The following is a 19831-nucleotide window of genomic DNA, read 5'->3' as shown; positions in this document are numbered from 1 at the left end:
CTTTGTCGTGTTAGTCAGTTAGAGAAATGTCAAGTAAATTTGGAAGTGATAGCAGCTTCCAGTCACATGTTTTGGGCCTTACATTTGGATTACGTACATTACATTGTGCCTCTAAGAGATTAAGGGGCTGTTATGGCGTTTTGACTCTGCTCCAAGTTGTTGGGCATTTCACTTTAAATGACTGATGGTCAAGGTGCACTCTATGATGTGTCTGTACGTGCCGATTTCATTTTAGTACGCATACAGTAAGAGGCCTTCTTACACTCGCTGTCAAAGTTTCCCCAACATGGTCTACTTTGGAGCACCTCCAGGTTTCAAACAATTCACTGACATGACATTTCTCAACTGCATAGATTCGGGTGGAGACTGACCCTTTACATAGCTCGGGTTTAGGCAGAATCCCCAGCTGCACCAACTGGAAGAAGAGCTGGCCTGTGTGTTCCCGTTTGGTCTGGTTGCGCTCCAGAGTAGACTCCACTCCCACTCGCACAAACACATGTAGCGGAGACGCCAGGTCGTCCACACACTGCACAGCCTCCTGTGGACAGACGGAGAAGACCAGGTCCATATACCCAGTGTCAGCTAGTTACATTTAAGACACAAGACTCTGATCTGGTCTGTATTATCTGGTGGATATCCTCATCAGGAATTCAGTGCATTCACAAAAGCACGACGTATGAGACTGAATTAAGACCTAGGCCGATTCTACAAAATGCCTTCCCTAAATCAGTAGTACACACACTCTTTTGTAATTCAGGTTATTCAACATTTTTCAAACATTAAAAAATATATATAATCATAAATGTTCAAAAATAGCAGATGCGCAAGCTCGTAGCGTGGCATTAAGTGACACGCTGTGAGCGTGGAGATCTTCTATTTTTTGAATAGCCAACGTAATGAACGTATACAATCTAAAATGACACGGATGCTTTCCCGGTTTTAACCCATTCTGACCTGAGATCAGATTCATACGAGGTTTCCGCCGGACACACACTGGGTCTGATTAACCCATTCTGACCTGAGATGAGATTCTAAAAAATGTCAGTCGTTCTTCGATTTTTCAAAAAATAGCAGACCTACAAGCTCGTATCGCGCCACTCGGTGGCGCGATATGAGCTTGTAGATCTGCTATTTTTAAATAGCTAAAGCATAACATGATGCTGACACCAAAATGGGTGCCCGGTCAGAATGGGTTAATACAGTATAAGGATGCTAGCATCTTTATACTGAGGAGAACATTCAGCAAAAACCTCTCGCTGGTTTATCTCAAAACAAAAAAATGGTTGGTACTTCACCCATTGTACACGACTTGCCGTCAACTCACCCAGTCTGTCTAGTCCTATAACGTGACATGTATTAATATTCTATGTTCTGTTGATTAATTAAATACATAGGACCACAACGAAAACAAGTCCCCAGGATGTTTTTGTGTTATGCTTTTAGCCCAAATGTTCTACTGTACCTCTGTGACTTTTATATTTTTGACAAATAAAGTATCATCAAAACGTCTTTACGTCTTACTTAAATGTTAGGCAATTGTCCAAACCCCGCACATTTCCTGTGTGTCGACCATGATAATATGATAAGTAGCTATAATGAACGACCAAATGTAACAGATGTAGAGTGAGATTCTATATTGTTTCCCCAAGTCTGGGTGAGATCCCCATCTACGGATTTGAGCTACGCGAACCACTTGGCAGCACATTTCTAATACGAGGAGTGGGTCACAAACCTTGCTTACCTGTGTGTCATAATACACCTGCATGCACTGATAATTATGTAACTTGACGAGAATGGCAAATTCATTAATTATTATAGTATATAAAAATAAATCAGGCATGTGAAAATGACCTTTGGGCAAGTTGACCTGTACTTGCCCAAAGGACAACTGATTTTGAGACCTACGTGCCTGAAACACTGAGAGGACCAGTGGTGTCATGGTGTTTTTTTTTTACTGGTACCACGGAACGTCACGCGCACGAACGCGCACGCATGTGGACGTGCGTGCGTGTGCGCATCGCATCGCGGCATGCACACAGAACAGCTGCATAGCCTAAGCCTATTGTTAAGTAGTGTATGAGTTTTAGACACACAAACAAAACACAAAAGTAGACTTAACCCATTCTGACCGGGCACCCATTTTGGTGTCAGCATCATGTTATGCTTTAGCTATTTAAAAATAGCAGATCTACAAGCTCATATCGCGCCACCGAGTGGCGCGATACGAGCTTGTAGGTCTGCTATTTTTGAAAAATCGAAGAGCGACTGACATTTTTAGAATCTGATCTCAGGTCAGAATGGGTTCATCAGACCAGTGTGTGTCCGGCGGAAACCTCGTATGAATCTGATCTCAGGTCAGAATGGGTTAAAATGGTCAGACAAACATCTTTACTGCACACTAGCGAAACTAAAAAGTTTGCTTTGGACGAATGAATCTGCAACTGTTCTTTGATGGAGGAAAACACCACACAGCAGCAGTTAGCCTACTGGAGCCATAGCAGTCCACACTGCTGTAAATCAAGTGTGCATGCTTACCGGCGTATAGGCTACTTGCGCTCACAGTCACCGCGTATAAACAGTTAAAGCTGTTGTTATGCAAAGTAGTGGCCATTTGAATCCGGCACGGTACTTGGCAGGTGTGAAAATAGGGGGAGGTGGGCGCCAGTAAACCTAGACCACTGGCGTCTTGGTGGTGACTTCTCTTGAATAGGGGGACGCGTTCTAGCATGCATGCACGTGCACCGTTCCATTTCGTCCCGGTGCGTGAACGTCAAAGAATTACTGGCAACACGGCGTGGTACTGCGTTCTACGAGCATGACACCACTGGAGAGGAGGACATCACAGTGCGGTGAATTTTATCACATTACAAGATTCATTGGGGGGGGTCCCTGTACCTTGAGATCATTGATGTGTAGGAACTCGTCAATAATAGACTTGCATTTCCTCTCCATCTCTTCCTCTGACAAGGCCGGTCTGTCAGGTGTCTGGGGCCTCTGGGCAACTGGCTCGGCTTTCACTGTCAGGGACAAATCAGAGTCACAACACAACAAAATGCTTGTAGGGCAGTGGTTTACAACAATTGGTCGGAGCTCGGGACACATTCTTGGGTCACAGAATAATTTGTATGGGCTGTGAGTAAATATCGTTTAAAAAAATCAAAGTTTTCAGGAAATAAATTAAACATTTCAAAAAACGTTTAAGAAATAGTGAAACTTGAAGATCTACAAGCAACGCATTTTCACAGTTTTCTTTTTTGTGCTTTTGTTAAGTTTGGGCTTGAACTGAAAGTTTGGGAACTTCTGTTGTAAGGAGATGATAGATCTTGCTTTTGCAGATGACAGATCTATTGAACTGACATAAAAACCTCTTTCCAATTCCTTTTTTTCCATTGCCCAAACTCCCTTACCCACTCCGCTCATGACTTCTCGCATTTCGACAGCTCCCTTGTCACACACTCCACCCGCGTCCGCAACCTAGGTGTCATTTTCTTACCCTACCCGCTATCATTCATCCACCATGTGAACCACATTGTTAAAAGAGCCTTCTTCCTCCTCAGGAACATTGAGTGTCTCCAGCCCTCCGTGACCCCTTCTGCTGCTGAAAGTAAACACTCGTCCACGCCTTCATTTCATCCCGGTTAGACTACTGCAGCAGCTTCCTCCATCCATGGCATCACCTCCCAAGTCTTCAATAAACTCCAATATGTTCAAAACTCAGCTGCGCGCCTACTCAGCCATACACGCTCCAGAGACCATATCGTTGCCAGTCCTCCACGACCTCCACTGGCTGACCGTCAAACAAAAGAGTCCACCACAAAATGCTGCTCACCTCCAGGCACTGCACTACCTCTCTGCCCTCCTCAAGCCACATGTCCCGTTCCCTCAGGTCCAGCGATGCTGACCCCCTGAAGGTTCCAATGACCAAGCGCAAAATCTGGGGCGAAAGGAGCTTCAAAAAGAGCACGCGTGGGGCAGCGCCCGTGAAAATACGATTGCATAATCGCCCCTCAATAAAAAAAAATGAAATGACTGAAAATGATTTACCAGGTGCGTCAGTCGCTCCTCGCCTGAAAAGGCCTTTAGAGGTATATTATTCATGTGCTAAATACAGTAGCAGTTTAGTTTTTCTTCAGTAGCCTACACTGTGAACAAAAGAAAGCAGCAACTGCACACTCACGCATTTGGTCGTTTGACCTTCTTCATGCCCTTTCCTTTTTGTTCAATCTGAGTTTATTCAACTCCAGCACTTTCACTTAAGTTTTTCTTTCTTTCATGGATGAGCGATGATTTGTTCACTTCTCTGCAGCCTGCACTGTCAAATCCTCAGTGCTAATTGAAATCTAGTCTCAGTCTACAAATGGAACACATGCATTTTGTTTCATTTAAACACTCATCCGAGTTAAATTGAGGTTTTGTTTTTAGAAAGAATAAAATGGCATTCAATTTATGAAACACAAAAAGGTTTCTGCCAACACCTTCGTGAATGTAATTACGTTACTTAAAGCATGATCGCACCAGTAGTCCAACTGCCTCCAAACTAGGGACACGTACTGTATCACTTGTGGGTCTGGCTAATGGGAGTAGAGTACATCATTCTACATTTTGTGTGGTCTTTTCATATGTTCTGTTTGCATGTTTGTACACGGTAGTGTCCCTCACCGGGTTCTCTGGCTCTGTTACGCTCTGGTTCCGTCTTGTCCTCGGTGACACTCGGTCTCCTAGGCTCGGGCGTGTCTCTGTCTCTGCGGGGCTCCTCTGGGGAAGGGCTCTCCGGCAGCTCTTTGGAGCTGCCTCTCCTGACAAAAGGCCCCGGCCGCGACAACGGGACAGAGCTCAGTGGCTTCTCACTGCGTTCTCTCCCTACACTGCTGCGACTTGTGTGAAGAAAGAGAGAAAGACATGGAGTCAGATCGTATAGCAGAGAGAGAGAGAGAAACAAAAACAGGATATGTTTGGACATACACTAGATGAGCAAAATATCCCCTCCCCTATTTCTCCCAATTTAGTCATGATGCCAATGAATTCCTCCCACTTCCAATTCATTGGGTATCCTACACCTGCCAGTGAGGAACCCTCACCTCGAGGACATAGAATCTACATCCTATTCCTCCTGCTCAACATTCCCGACTGACAGGCACTGTCCCAGCTCGTAGAAATATGTGCATTAACAAATGGCACACTTTGAGGTGCCCGGTGGCCTAGTGGTCCAGATGCATGCCACATATAGGCTCTGGCCTGACAGCGCGTTGCATGTTCGAGTCCTGTTCATGACGACCTTTGCTGCATGTCCCCTTCTCTCTCCCGCTTTCCTGTCAATCTTCACTTTTTTAATAATATTTTTTATCCCACAATTCTGCAACCCATTTTTTCACCCAGTGTCAATTATCTAATGTAATCCTGGGCACTACAATACAATTTACAATTTAGGCATTTAGCAGACGCTCTTAATCCACTACACTTCCTCTGCCAACCTGGGGGGGCAGAGGACTGACCTCATGCCTCCTTCTATGCATGAGGAGTCCAATCTGCTTCTTTTCACCTGACAGGGGGGAGTTTCCCTGGCCGGACGTAGCGCGTGGAAGGAACACGTTATTCCGACCAGTTCCCTTCCCCTCCATCAGGCGCCTCGGCTGGCCAGGGGGAGGTAGGTATCCAAGAGACCAGGATTACTGCATGTTTTTGTGAGGGTACCTACCCTAGGGGACACGGGGAGAATATGCAAACTCCACACAGAAAGGCCCTTTCGCCAACCCCGCCTTGGGTATGGGCACTGATGACGCAGAGGAGAGAACACGCCCCCAGCGCCCACAGCGTCCCCAGCGGGAATCGAACCCAGGACCTTCTAGCTGTGAGGCACTACCAACTGTGCCACCATGTCCCCATAAATGACTCATTGAAATGCAAATGAAAGAGAGATGTACTGTACTTAACTACTGTATCATCAATGTTAAACACTTGGTAGCTAAAAAGACAGAAATACCTTGCACATTTTGTCATGTTAAATAAGGCTTAAGAAAGGCCGAATTATTTGTGTTTTGTTCAGAGCTTGTTGAAATGCAATGCATTTGTATGTGACTTTATTATGGTCCGAAATAACATTATGAAATGTAGGAAATGTAGTTGGCCTTTGGGTGTTTTAATATTTTCAAATTTGTCCCCCTTTGAAGTAAGTTTGGACAAGAGACGCTTGGCCACGCCGGATGCACCGCTGTGGATTTGAGAGCCCTAGACTCAGCGGTCGTGGGAAGGTACTTTTCTCCTGCGCCACTCGAGTGCTAAAGCTCAGTTTAAGCTCCTTCTAATTTCTTTCTAAGAAATATGCCCCTTACCTTCCCAGAGTTCTCCTGGAGTCGTAGTCTGGGGTGTGTGTGTTTGGGGTGGAGGTCTGCGGTGGAGGGGTGGACTGAAGTGCAGAATAGCGATTCAGACTGCTGCCGGCAGACCTTGATAGTTCTGATAGGGAAGAATTATGGCCATTATGAAACTACTCATACGCATAGTACAGTATACACTTTAAGGGGCAACTCCTGGGTGAAAAATGCCCTACAAAGCCAAAGTGGAATAACTACATTTTTGGACACAGCGACTTATTTGTGTATCTTAAAAGGTCAAATTAGCCTTCGTGATTTTGGGGGATAAACAATTACCTCAAGAACATATTTACAATTAGTGTAATATCACGTATTTGCCGAAACACATTTAAACCCAATACAATATCAGCCAATGATTTATTTCGTAGTTGCTGCACATTGGCTTTGCAGGGCATAGTGCATACTACATTTTGTGAACAAAGGAGCAATTAATGTTGTACTAATGAGCTAATGTTAGGTTAGCAGCTAAAGGTGATTGGCATGTGACAGTTGAGCTGTGCGGTTCACTGTGATTGGTATACTTTTGATATGAATTAAGTTGTGACTGGGAATACTGTTAATGGAAACAAGATCTTCCTCATCTATGTCAGGTAAATATTCATACTGGCTGACCTGAATCAGTGCCAGTGGCCTTGGCTCCGCCACTGCTTCCCTTCATCCAGTTGACTTGAGCACGCGGGCCGAGCTGGATCTTCTCGTCCATCTGAGGCTGAAAAGTTTTACATGTTTATTTTCAGAGGTCATCGTCAAATACCTGCCATTTCTGTTTTTATTTAGACAGTAAACAGGAGCCCGTCTGTGAGCCAAAGACAAATGCAAATGTAGGTAAACAAAAATGGTCTGCACGGCGTTTTTAACCCATTCTGAACGGGCACCCATTTTGGTGTCAGCATCATGTTATGCTTTAGCTATTTAAAAATAGCAGATCTACAAGCTCATATCGCGCCACCGAGTGGCGCGATACGAGCTTGTAGGTCTGCTATTTTTGAAAAATCAAAGAGCGACTGACATTTTTAGAATCTGATCTCAGGTCAGAATGGGTTCATCAGACCCAGTGTTTGTCCGGCGGAAACCTCGTATGAATCTGATCTCAGGTCAGAATGGGTTAATTGTTCATGGCAGAGGCTCAGGAGGTATAAAACCGCTCCTAACCGCTGGTCGGTGCCATGCCTCTGCTGTCGGTATGCCAATGAATGAATGAACAAACTAACGAATGCACACTGCAAAACGCCTTGGATAAAGGTGCTATAAAATGTAAACCACATACTTCAGTGTGTGTGTGTGTGTGTGTGTGTAATATATATATATATATATATATATATATATATATATATATATATATATATATATATATATATATATATATATATATATATATATATATTATAGTAAGGACATACCACATTTCACTGTACTGGAAAATATGCATACGCAAGTACTAAGCACTGACTGAGCGTGAGATGTGCTGACAAAGGGCTGCTTATATCCTGCCCTCAATTGCTCTTTAACCGAGTCCATTATCTTAACTCTTAGGCTATCCAAAAAGGTAATTGAGATCAAGTATTATTCAAGATAAAAGTTTCGAGATAAACGCTGTATTACATGAGCCTGGGCTAATGAACATCGCTGAACTCTTGATGTCCTCTCCCATCCCCCACTTAAATACTGGAAACTGAGCATATGCCGCGCAGATCAACCAATCAAAATGCCTCCTCAGCTGCCAAAAAACCCTCCGTGTTGAGAGATGTGCACAGATGATAGCTGGGGCTTTGTCCTATTCATTGAATGTGCTTGCATTTGTTTTGGACTTCAGATAAGGCAACAAAAGTACCTTCTGTATTTTAAAGACCAATAGAGGTGACTAGAATTTAGATCAGTTTTAAGGTCAAACGCACCAATGCAACTGCTTGCAACTGCCATTGGGGATAATGGTTTTGAGTAGTTTCAAGTGGTTGCATGTTGCAAGGAGTTGCATGGTGAAAGGTGCAGTTTGGGCTTTATATGAATGCCAAAAGTGCAAACACACAATCATTTCCACTTCCAAACAATACCTAAGGCCAGGCCAGGAGATGAACTTTTGAGGCACTTTCATTTTCTGTCAGAAAAACACGGGAGCAAAGGGCAAAGGCATCCCCCCTGATGGTGCATTTCCGTTGCATAGAACCTGCTCAACTCGACTTGCTTTTTTGGTTTAACCTATTCTGACCTGAGATCAGATTCATACGAGGTTTTCCACTGGACACACACTGGTCTGATTAACCCATTCTGATCTGAGATCAGATTCTAAAAATGTCAGTCGCTCTTCGATTTTTCAAAAATAGCAGACCTACAAGCTCGTATCGCGCCACTCGGTGGCGCGATATGAGCTTGTAGATCTGCTATTTTTAAATAGCTAAAGCATAACATGATGCTGACACCAAAATGGGTGCCCGGTCAGAATGGGTTAACATTAGGCAAAAGTACCTAATACCTTTATTTTTTAAATAACCTCCGTCAAGCTCTGGCGATACCAAAAGGACAAGTGAAAACACTGCAGACTGACTGACTGACTGACTGAGAATTGTCACTTCAATGCATCGTGCATAACCTGCATCTGGACATCCTCCCCTATAATATATATAGAAGCACCCCCAGAATATTGTTAACACATTCTTAAATTAGCTACTGTAAATGTGAAATTAATATTATTAAATGCCTATTTCTTGCCTAAAATGTTGTCAGAAAGACAGAAACCCCTCCAATGTCAAAGCACCCCACATGACGTCACGTGGCAGCCAAGTCTATGGACTTTTACTTTTTAAAGGTATATTCAGTGATTTCACTTAATTCAAATATCACTTATTTTTTTGTTTTGTTGTGATAATCCTCCCTACTATAGAGTGTGCTGGCCATATAAGGAGTTCCTCCCTGTCCCCTGGGGGTCAAAAAACCTTAGGTTTCGTTTTTGACTCTCTATCCTGATTGGACGAAAGGCTGGGTCCCACAGCCAAAAACGAAACCTAAGGTTTTTTGAGTGAAATCACTGAATATACCTTTAAATGTTTGCTTAAACATGACTATTATCAAACATTAACTGAGGCACCCATCACTTCACATGAGGATGATTTTTGTTCATTAATTTAAACTTTAGAATTGTTAAGCACTCTCCTACACAGGGAGAGGGATGGACAATGCTACTACCACCAGCTATATTGAAGAGAACCTATCAGCAGTGGGAAAGAAAGCTAGACAAGTCAAGCGGAGCCAGCTCTATGCGATGGAAAAGGCCAAAAGTGTGTCCTATAATTTTTTACTAGGTTATTAGGTTATTGTGCACTTTATAGAAAGTGCCTCTCAAATGATATAAAATGCCTCTCTCTATAAAATGCCCATCCAAAACGTTTGAACAATCCTACAGTTTGGGGAAAACATGGCCAACTCCGTCCTGCAGGGGGAGCCGGGAGGGAAGCACTGCAGTGCTATATTATGTGACTGAGCCTCATCTGTGCAGCAGCAGGCAGACCGTGCAGTGTTCTACTGAACTAGAAAACCAGGAACTGGGATCAGATGAGGACAGGGGATATGGCTGTCATGTACATATCCCACTAACAGCATGCATAAGCAAGGACTCCAGCAAAGATCTGTTTGTCAACAGCCGACTTTCTGTGTGCAACAAAAAAGACTAAACATCACAGCTAATGGGGATAGTGACAACTGAAAGAACAAAGAAAACAAAAACCCCAGAATGATCCTGAGAGGGGAGCATTTCTAACATGTCAAGACTCGCATCTCCGCAGGGTGAACAAACGTCCCTATTCACGGTACAACGCGACAACAACGAATTGTTATTGTAATTATTCAACCTTCTCAAGAAACCTGCATACAGACACATCCAAGTTTTCCAGACTCGGAATAAAGTCAAGTCTTTTGACTTTTTGTTGAATTAAAGGCCCCCATTAAGGTCTGACAATCCCTGAATGTACCCGACAGGCAATATAAAGACCTACTGTATGAATATTAGTTATTCTTATAAACCGATGGAAAAATAATGATCCATAAATTCTAAGCCCACCACACACCTGCATGCTGCTTTCTGGCTTAATAGAAAACCTGGGTATTAATGCTACAAATCATAACAAATCGCTTCAACAATAAAGATTTCCAGGTAGGTAGAAAGGAAGTAGGGAGACCACCTCCAACCACTGCAGATTTTTGCCCATTAAAGTATATATATAATATATATATATATATATATATATATAAGCAGCACATGGTCAGAATATCTCACTTGGTGCATGATTGTACCTCTTTGGCAGGCTGGTGACAGAACAATATTACACTGACATTATTTGACATGTAATAGTTTAAAATGTCTACCACATTTTCAGGACCAAGACTTGATATTAAATATTAAATATAATTAAATATGCTCAGTATATGCTTTTCAGGGAAACACACTTCACGGAGGTGCACGGTTATAACACACTTCACGGAGGTGCACGGTTATCCGACCTTGGAGATCTTGGGGATCTTGGTGGGGTCGATGGTCCTGCTGTTCTTGGTCATAGGCACAGTGTTCCAGGTCTCTTCTCTCTGTACGCGCTGCTCTCTCTGCTGCTCTGCTCTGGGATCTGCTGAAACAAACAAACACACACACACACACGCAAACAAATGAAATTAAAACATCCATTAGAGGTAATGGTAAAGGCTAGAGGGCTCGCAAATTACCCATTGTCAGCCTTCCGATTGGTCCCAGTCCGGGATGCACACGCAGATTAGACACACCAACGGACCGACATGCGGAAACAACGGTCGGACATGTGGTCAAAACATGCGCTGCTCCCGTGCTTGCGGTTAGGGTTTGAGGTAGGTTGTCGGACCAATAGTATGTCTACTCTAAACTAAAGCCTGTACCCCCCCCAAGTCCACATTATCTCATTCCGGCCAATCACAAGTTGCTTTTGTCTTCAATGGTTTGTGTTACGCAATGTTTGAGTTTACACAAAAACTCAAAATTGTCCATTCATTGTCAATGGGATTTAATGTTTGTGTAGGACAATGTTTGTGTTTCCACACACACTAAAAGCTGGACATTGGAGGGGCTAGCGCCCCTCAAATATCTGAGTACTTCTTCCACCACTGCTTTCTGGCCACTACAGGGATCGAACAGCCTCACTCTCTGCAGGCTGTGGGAAGACCATGCTCTTCTGCCTGTGTGACCATTGCTGTGCCTATGTGGTCCTAAGCCTTAAAGAGGATTTGGACAGAGTCTGACCTGGCCTTCTGGACTTGCTGTCCTTGGAGAGTAGCTGCTGGTGCACCTTCCTCTGTTCCTCCTGCTCCTCGATCTTGGCCTCCTTGTGGATCTGCTCGATGGTTTTAGGGCCCTGGTCGGCTCTCCTTGACACCCAGTTGTGCTGCGGGGGGAGAAGGGCAAAGTTCTGGGTCGAGAACACAGGCCCGAACTAATCGGTTGTTTCATGGTCCCTAAAGTTTAATGTTCTTCCTCCCTCCCCCTCTGCCACTCAGGTAGAAGAGTGCATTGCTGACAAGTGGACGTCTTCCCACCACCTCAAGCTCAACACAGATGTCTCACTATTTCAAAATTAATCGTTTATCCGGTATCCAAGTTTCTTCGACACACTATTTTGTTCTCTCTACACTATGTGGCTATTTACCTTGTTTATGGACAAGAGTTCATGCGTACTCTTATTCTGCACTTGTAAGTCACTACATTTTAGATGTAGCACGACACACACACACACACACACACACACACACCTTAACAAACACATTCACTTACCAATCGTAAATCTACGATGTCTTGTAACATAAACCGTATCCGAGACGACGTCTTCCGCTCTTTGACGATTTTTTCCATTTGATTGAAATACTGATCCATGCGAGGCTGTCGAGAGAGAGAGAGAGGGGAGAGAGAGAGCATGGAGTTACATTAATGTCCTATGTCTCCCTATTCACTTTAGTGGACAACACGTTGCTTTGATTTCACATTATTTCACTTAATTTAGCAATATTGCATTTTATGACTCTTTTACTGACACACCAGCCTAACAGAGACTGAATGAGGTTAGAGCAAAAACAATAATTGCCCGCAAAAACAGAACCCACATAGAACGCAATGGGTCGGCGCTGTATCTGCCAAAAAAATGACCACACAGCTGGGTAGGAGAATCATGTGTGAAGGAAGCCAGAGCACCCATTACCATGGCCAAATCAGCACGCTCCTAAAACATTTGCTTTCATTGACATGAAGCAGTGTTTTAACCCATTCTGACCTGAGATCAGATTCATACGAGGTTTCCACTGGACACACACTGGTCTGATTAACCCATTCTGACCTGAGATCAGATTCTAAAAATGTCAGTCGTTCTTTGATTTTTTTCAAAAATAGCAGACCTACAAGCTCGTATCGCGCCACTCGGTGGCGCGATATGAGCTTGTAGATCTGCTATTTTTAAACAGCTAAAGCACGACATGATGCCAACACCAAAATGGGTTCCCCGTTCAGAATGCGTTCATGTTTGAAACAAACCTGGATAATATATTGGTAGCACGTCCCCGGTACTGCCAGGAGTTGTCACTGCACTTGATTACCAGTGGGTTAGATTAGAGACAGACAACACCCTTTTGAACAACAGATCACTGCAAAACTTCAAAAGAGCTCCGCAGCCACAACCGACACACTGGATGAGAGCTAGCTTGAATAAGAACGTGAAACCTGCTTTCAATTTGATCACTGCAGAAAGAGGTCTGGGCACTTTTGTTCCTTTGGGCCAAATTAACCTTGTGACTTTCTGGCCGCTGATCAGCAACATGTTAACCCATTCTGACCTGAGATCAGATTCATACGAGGTTTCCGCCGGACACACACTGGTCTGATGAACCCATTCTGACCTGAGATCAGATTCTAAAAATGTCAGTCGCTCTTCGATTTTTCAAAAATAGCAGACCTACAAGCTCGTATCGCGCCACTCGGTGGCGCGATATGAGCTTGTAGATCTGCTATTTTTAAATAGCTAAAGCATAACATGATGCTGACACCAAAATGGGTGCCCGTTCAGAATGGGTTAATAACACAAGAAAAATAGCAAAGATAGCCAATCTATATGCCCATGGTGTGATGCGTTGTGAGCTTGTAGATTGGCTATTTCCGCAATTCCATCGCACAGCAACGTATTCGTTAAATAACCCCAAAGATAATAATATATAAATAAATTGCCAAGTGCACACTGTGCTATTTTGAACACATACCACACGTTACCTCTACTAGATCCTGAAGAAGAATGGGTTAGTCTGTGAAACTACAGAGTCCCATTTAGATGCACAGCAGTGCCTAAACAACAAGAAATATGGAGATTAGAAGGTGTATTAAGCATGTTCATGTTCCAAGTTCAAGAGCTCAGTGTCGGGAGTGTATACAGAATGGAGAGAGAGACGGTGGTATGTATTATGTATTATACTTTCCCAGCATCCCAGTGTGCGCTCTCAGCTTCAGCCACCTCTCATGTAGAAGGATGTTTGTTGTACTTTTGAAATACAGATAAAACCCTGTGCTAGTTGGTCTTCGCCCCAGAAATAATCAAAATCTAGATACTGGTCCAACTCTACTCTGTAAAATACCGGGTCACAAGTGCTGACTTAGTCCATGACATCAGTTCAGTAATGACCAATTTCTCTTCTTTTCTTATAACTTTAAAACAATGTGTTAAGAGAAACAAGAAATGTTGGGTTTAGATTTAAATTTTTAAATAAAATGAGCAGGCTCTGAGAAAAAAAGGAGAGAAAGGCTTTCATATACTGTAGGCAAGAAATTCTACACAGCCTCAAAACACCATTATTTAGAAGGCCATTTGCACCGCCACTCGTGCTACGAAATAACTAGCCCATTGCAATTCAGAATATTGGCGTTTCCATTATTCCACACACACTCGAGAATCTGGAAAGTCTGCAGAGAAGGTGCTGCCGCATCACTGGGATACCAACTAAATTCCTTTCCCACTCTGGAGACGAGAAAAGAGGAGGCCACTCAACGAGAATGCAATCGAATACTGAGAGAAGGGATCATTCCAATGATCCAGGGCCTGTCTAGAGACAGAATACTGAGAGAAGGGATCAGTCCAATGATCCAGGGCCTGTCTAGAGACAGAATACTGAGAGAAGGGATCAGTCCAATGATCCAGGGCCTGTCTAGAGACAGAATACTGAGAGAAGGGATCAGTCCAATGATCCAGGGCCTGTCTAGAGACAGAATACTGAGAGAAGGGATCAGTCCAATGATCCAGGGCCTGTCTAGAGACAGAATACTGAGAGAAGGGATCAGTCCAATGATCCAGGGCCTGTCTAGAGACAGAATACTGAGAGAAGGGATCAGTCCAATGATCCAGGGCCTGTCTAGAGACAGAATACTGAGAGAAGGGATCAGTCCAATGATCCAGGGCCTGTCTAGAGACAGAATACTGAGAGAAGGGATCAGTCCAATGATCCAGGGCCTGTCTAGAGACAGAATACTGAGAGAAGGGATCAGTCCAATGATCCAGGGCCTGTCTAGAGACAGAATACTGAGAGAAGGGATCAGTCCAATGATCCAGGGCCTGTCTAGAGACAGAATACTGAGAGAAGGGATCAGTCCAATGATCCAGGGCCTGTCTAGAGACAGAATACTGAGAGAAGGAATCAGTCCAATGATCCAGGGCCTGTCTAGAGACAGAATACTGAGAGAAGGGATCAGTCCAATGATCCAGGGCCTGTCTAGAGAAGGGATCAGTCCAATGATCCAGGGCCTGTCTAGAGAAGGGATCAGTCCAATGATCCAGGGCCTGTCTAGAGAAGGGATCAGTCCAATGATCCAGGGCCTGTCTAGAGACACAGGGCTGTATTTTGCGTGTCTTAAGGTGAGACACCCCAGGTGAATAGGGAAAAAAAGTTAAAGGTATATTCAGTGATTTCACTTAATTCAAATATCACTTATTTTTTTGTTTTGTTGTGATAATCCTCTCTACTATAGAGTGGGCTGGCCATATAAGGAGTTCCTCCCTGTCCCCAGTTAACCCCTGGGGGTCAAAAAACCTTAGGTTTCGTTTTTGACTCTCTATCCTGATTGGACGAAAGGCTGGGTCCCACAGCCAAAAACGAAACCTAAGGTTTTTTGAGTGAAATCACTGAATATACCTTTAAATAATAGCTATCACAATGAAACTTCTCCAGTTGATTACTTATATTAAAAATAAGATTTTTTGTATTACAAGTTTTCTGAAATTATATGTTTAAATATGCAAATTAGGCATTATATGCGCTAATTTGCATAGATTTCGGGACGATAAATCTGAAGATCGGATAAACCCAGGTTCAAAATTATCATTTCATTTTGTTGACACATTAGAGACAAAGAAAATTACACATGGGATTTTTGATATCTCTAATTTGGCCAAAGGAAAATTGTGTCAACAGGCATAAAAAAAACCATTTTCGGCATGTTTTTAGGTATAAAATGTGATGTAAATCAGGCTGTGAATGATATATCAACAAATCCATGTGTAAATGTCTGCGGAATATAGTTATGAATGAGACTGGAAAGTTTGGTGTATGTGAGTTCAACTGAAGTGGAGATTCTTTGTCCCAGGTATGAGGAAAACCTATTTTGAGAAAAAGGCCTTTAAAGATTTGTATTGTAAAATTCCAAAACGTTTTATTTGAAGCCACTATTTGGAGACAAAATATCTCATCCAAACCTTGGCAACAACATATAATGGCATATATCATTGGAAAGGTCTGGACCTCGAGCTGACTGTGGTCTGATCCAAATATGGTCACTTCCTTTGTACCAACAACCAATCATGAAAATAGAGATGGTGGATTTTCACCCAGAAAAACGAGCTGTCATTGGCTAAAATAAACGATCAAAATAATCTAAATCTGTATTTTTAATGTGTATTTTGCTTTAGTTTGAAAGAAAACATGTTTAGGAAGCAAAATAGCAAAAAGAAAATCATGATTTCACCTGTAGTGTCTCGCCTTAAGTACCAGGTCTTATTCCATAACTTGAGTAAACTAAAGACATGGAGGCGTGATCAATGCTTCTTTGGCCACTCAGAATAGCCAAATGGCATTGATCACGCCTCCAGGTCTTTAGTTTACTCAAGTTAGGGAATAAGACCTGGTACTTAAGACACGCAAAATACAGCCCACAATACTGAGAGAAGGGATCAGTCCAATGATCCAGGGCCAGGTCTAGAGACACACATCACTACAATTTAAGAAATGGGAGGACACTCACACAACCCGCGAGTCTCACACAAAGACACCAGATGTTCTTCTTCCCAAGAGCATACAAGCTTTACCAGAAGTAATGATGGCTATGATCACCTGCCGTCACTCAAATTAGCCTGGTGAATGTTAGTCTTAATTATTCTTTTCTCAGGCAATATTAATGCCACGTTCACACTAGTCGCACACACTGTCACCGCTGGTGTGCGTGTAGTAGTGTACAGAGCATAAGTGTCTCACCTTGGCTTTCTCAAAGTCCAAGTCCTTGCCGATGGTTGTGAGCAGCCTGCAGAGACACTCCAGCGACTCCTCGTCGTGGTTCTTTAGTAGCTTCACCACACAGTCGTGCATGATGGCCTCCGTCAGCATCTTGAGCTTGAAGAGCTCACCGATGAAGCGGATGTTGCCGATGGACCGCCCCCTGGCCTTGTTCTTGGCGTCCTGCAGCTCCTCCTGCAGACGCTCGCGCTCAGTCGACTGTGGGAGGGTGTGATGTGGGTGTGACAGGGGGGTGTATGGGAGGGTGTGTGATGGGGGTGTGTGGGGACAAGCAGAATACGGTTAGGCCTTTTCACCTAGACCTGTCACAATTATTCCATAATCGCCTAATGCAATGATTTTAGATATTATTTTGCAAAGATCTGGTAATTTCCTTGGTTACAGGTATACGAGTCAATCTCATGACACTTTTGAGATTTCCAGTGATTGTGAAGAATGGTGTCAATTAGGACGTACAAAATCATGGTTTTGGTACTACATATATTGTCTTTAACCAATTTAACCCAAGCATCCATATTCTGGGGGGGACCTTTGTCGATCTACAAGCTCAAAACACATAGCGTATTGAGCATGTAGATCGGCTATTTTTGGTTATTTTTTACGTTTTTAACAACCGATTTGTACAAACCGTAGCAGAGTCCAGCTCTTTCTGCTTCCTCGCAAATTCCACGTCATCCACCTTGTCCCTCTCAAACTCCTTCTGGCAGCGGTTGAGCAGAAGCTTGCGGAAGTTCACTGTGGTGGCCGGCTTGTCAGTCATGGGCACTTTGAGCTGGACCACAAGCAAAGTGAGGAGAGTCTAGTTTAGCATAGTGGCGCTGTCTTTATCTCCATATTCCAACTTTGAATGTTTTCTTGTTAATGCTGTATTTCCTCGTACAAGAGTGATGTGTAAAAGTAGTAAAAATAGCCAATCTAATCTATAAGCTCACAGTGTGTTGCACCAGGACACGTTGTGAGCTGTATATCTGTTATTTTTGCCATTTCTGAAAAGTTTGGAAAGTGATTTTCTTTTAAATATTGAACCAAATAAAAGTATTAACAAGTTAATTTACAGGGGCCAGATAGGGATGTGCAATTAACCTCTTTCAACCTGGCATTAGTAGTTCAGTCATGTGATTATAGGTACAAATGTGCAAACATTTTAAAATGAAATGAAAGAAATCGCAGATTGGCCATTTTCATCATTCGTTGTTCTACAAAGTATCATTATTTAGTTTCAAGATTTGATCATTTAAAATGATTGATAGATGCCAGTAAAAAGAGGCCATAAGTATTTCTGACGTGATTAATCCTAATAACCCATTCTGACCGGGCACCCATTTTGGTGTCAGCATCATGTTATGCTTTAGCTATTTAAAAATAGCAGATCTACAAGCTCATATCGCGCCACCGAGTGGCGCGATACGAGCTTGTAGGTCTGCTATTTTTGAAAAATCGAAGAGCGACTGACATTTTTAGAATCTGATCTCAGGTCAGAATGGGTTCATCAGACCAGTGTGTCCCCGGCGGAAACCTCGTATGAATCTGATCTCAGGTCAGAATGGGATAATCATCCCAGCATACAACTGTTGTCTTATCTAACAAGGCAAGCTGACTGAGATTCCTTGACACTATTGCACTATTTTACTATTACACCTGGATGCTGTCATGAATTTCTATTCTTGTACATCTACCCAATGAGCAGCACAATGTGAAGGACATGGGGCCCAGTGCCTTGGTCATGGGAACTTTAAAAGTAGCTGCTGATGGAGGGGAAAGCGCTACCTCATTTACCACCCCTGACCTTAATGTTCCCACTCCATGGTTGTAAGTCACAAGTCCACTTCTTGGATCTTCAGGCGGACAGCGCCCATCACCCAGAGCCATAGAGTATAGACAGAGTTGCGACATTGAGGGGGCAGAAACCAGCCCGGTCACGTGGTTCATGTACTCGTGTAAGCCCATAGACTCCAATGCATTCCGTAAACTTCCAGTGTCCTTATTCGCCGATAGAAGTCTATGTAGAAGAGACTGGCCCCATGAACTGGCCCCATGAAGTAAACGGAGTTGTCGGAACTCTGTCTTACTCTATGGCCCTGCTACCACCCTCAGAACAATCATTCCGACAACAAAATGTGTCACTTACTGTGGCGAGGCAGCGGCACATGTTCCCGTAGGCCACAGAGAAGCTGGGCTCATCGATGGCCTTCTCGAAGACGAGGTCGATGACTCCCTTCAACCTCTCCTCTGTGTCGATGGTCAGGTCGGTCACCTGCTTCATCAGCTGGTTGAACATCTGAGGCGTCAGCTTGTTCAGGATGCTGCGCACCTTCCGGAACAACTCCTGAAGGGGTTGTGATAGTGGGTGTGAAAAACAATTATAAAGTGAAGTCGATCACCGTGGGAGGCATTCACGCAACGGCCCATTAAACGCATCAAGCCACTCGGTTGCAGGCTATTTCTTGCCAACATACTGTGATTACTTTGGCATGGGAATTTCTGGAAATCCTTACCATGATATACTTCATATTTGACATATCAGTAAAACATTTATAGATGTCATGATATAGAATTTGAATCTTTGAACTGTTTAGGTAACTTTGGATATTTGACGCATTGATATTAATACCATTGACAAAACCTGGTGCAACAGTGACCTGGCCTACTGCTTTGTGAGTGTTCATGTGTTATGTGGTTAAACTGGAATAATGTTATTGTGTTCTAAAATATAGTTTTACGCTATTTTTATGCATAATTTTATTTAGCACAAGGAAAGGCAATAGGCAGAGAGTTGAGATGACTCGGGTCAAAAGGCAATAGGCAGAGAGTTGAGATGACTCGGGTCAAAAGGCATTTGTATTGTGATGTTCGCGAGTGATTTGTTCCTTTTCGTGAACGGGAACGAACTCTGTCAATCATTTCAGCATGAGTTCAAG

The 19831-nt window shown here is 43.3% G+C and overlaps 1 protein-coding gene across 1 annotated transcript in view; it reads right to left on the bottom strand.

The window, feature by feature from the left end:
* The window catches only part of LOC310862475 (eukaryotic translation initiation factor 4 gamma 3-like), a 90877-nt gene that overhangs the window by 10714 nt on the left and 60332 nt on the right, over nt 1–19831 (bottom strand). The window contains 11 exon segments of the mRNA XM_083770406.1: nt 372–538; nt 2896–3017; nt 4660–4874; nt 6330–6453; nt 6984–7080; nt 10863–10981; nt 11626–11767; nt 12154–12258; nt 16875–17111; nt 17542–17685; nt 19042–19239. Coding sequence (XP_083626532.1) covers nt 372–538; nt 2896–3017; nt 4660–4874; nt 6330–6453; nt 6984–7080; nt 10863–10981; nt 11626–11767; nt 12154–12258; nt 16875–17111; nt 17542–17685; nt 19042–19239 — 1670 coding nt within the window.

This window comes from Protomyctophum parallelum, assembly GCF_964188405.1.
Source record: "Protomyctophum parallelum genome assembly, chromosome: 8".
Taxonomy (NCBI): Eukaryota; Metazoa; Chordata; class Actinopteri; order Myctophiformes; family Myctophidae; genus Protomyctophum; species Protomyctophum parallelum.
Note: the sequence above shows the minus strand (reverse complement) of the source record. Positions and strands in the feature narration are given on the sequence as shown.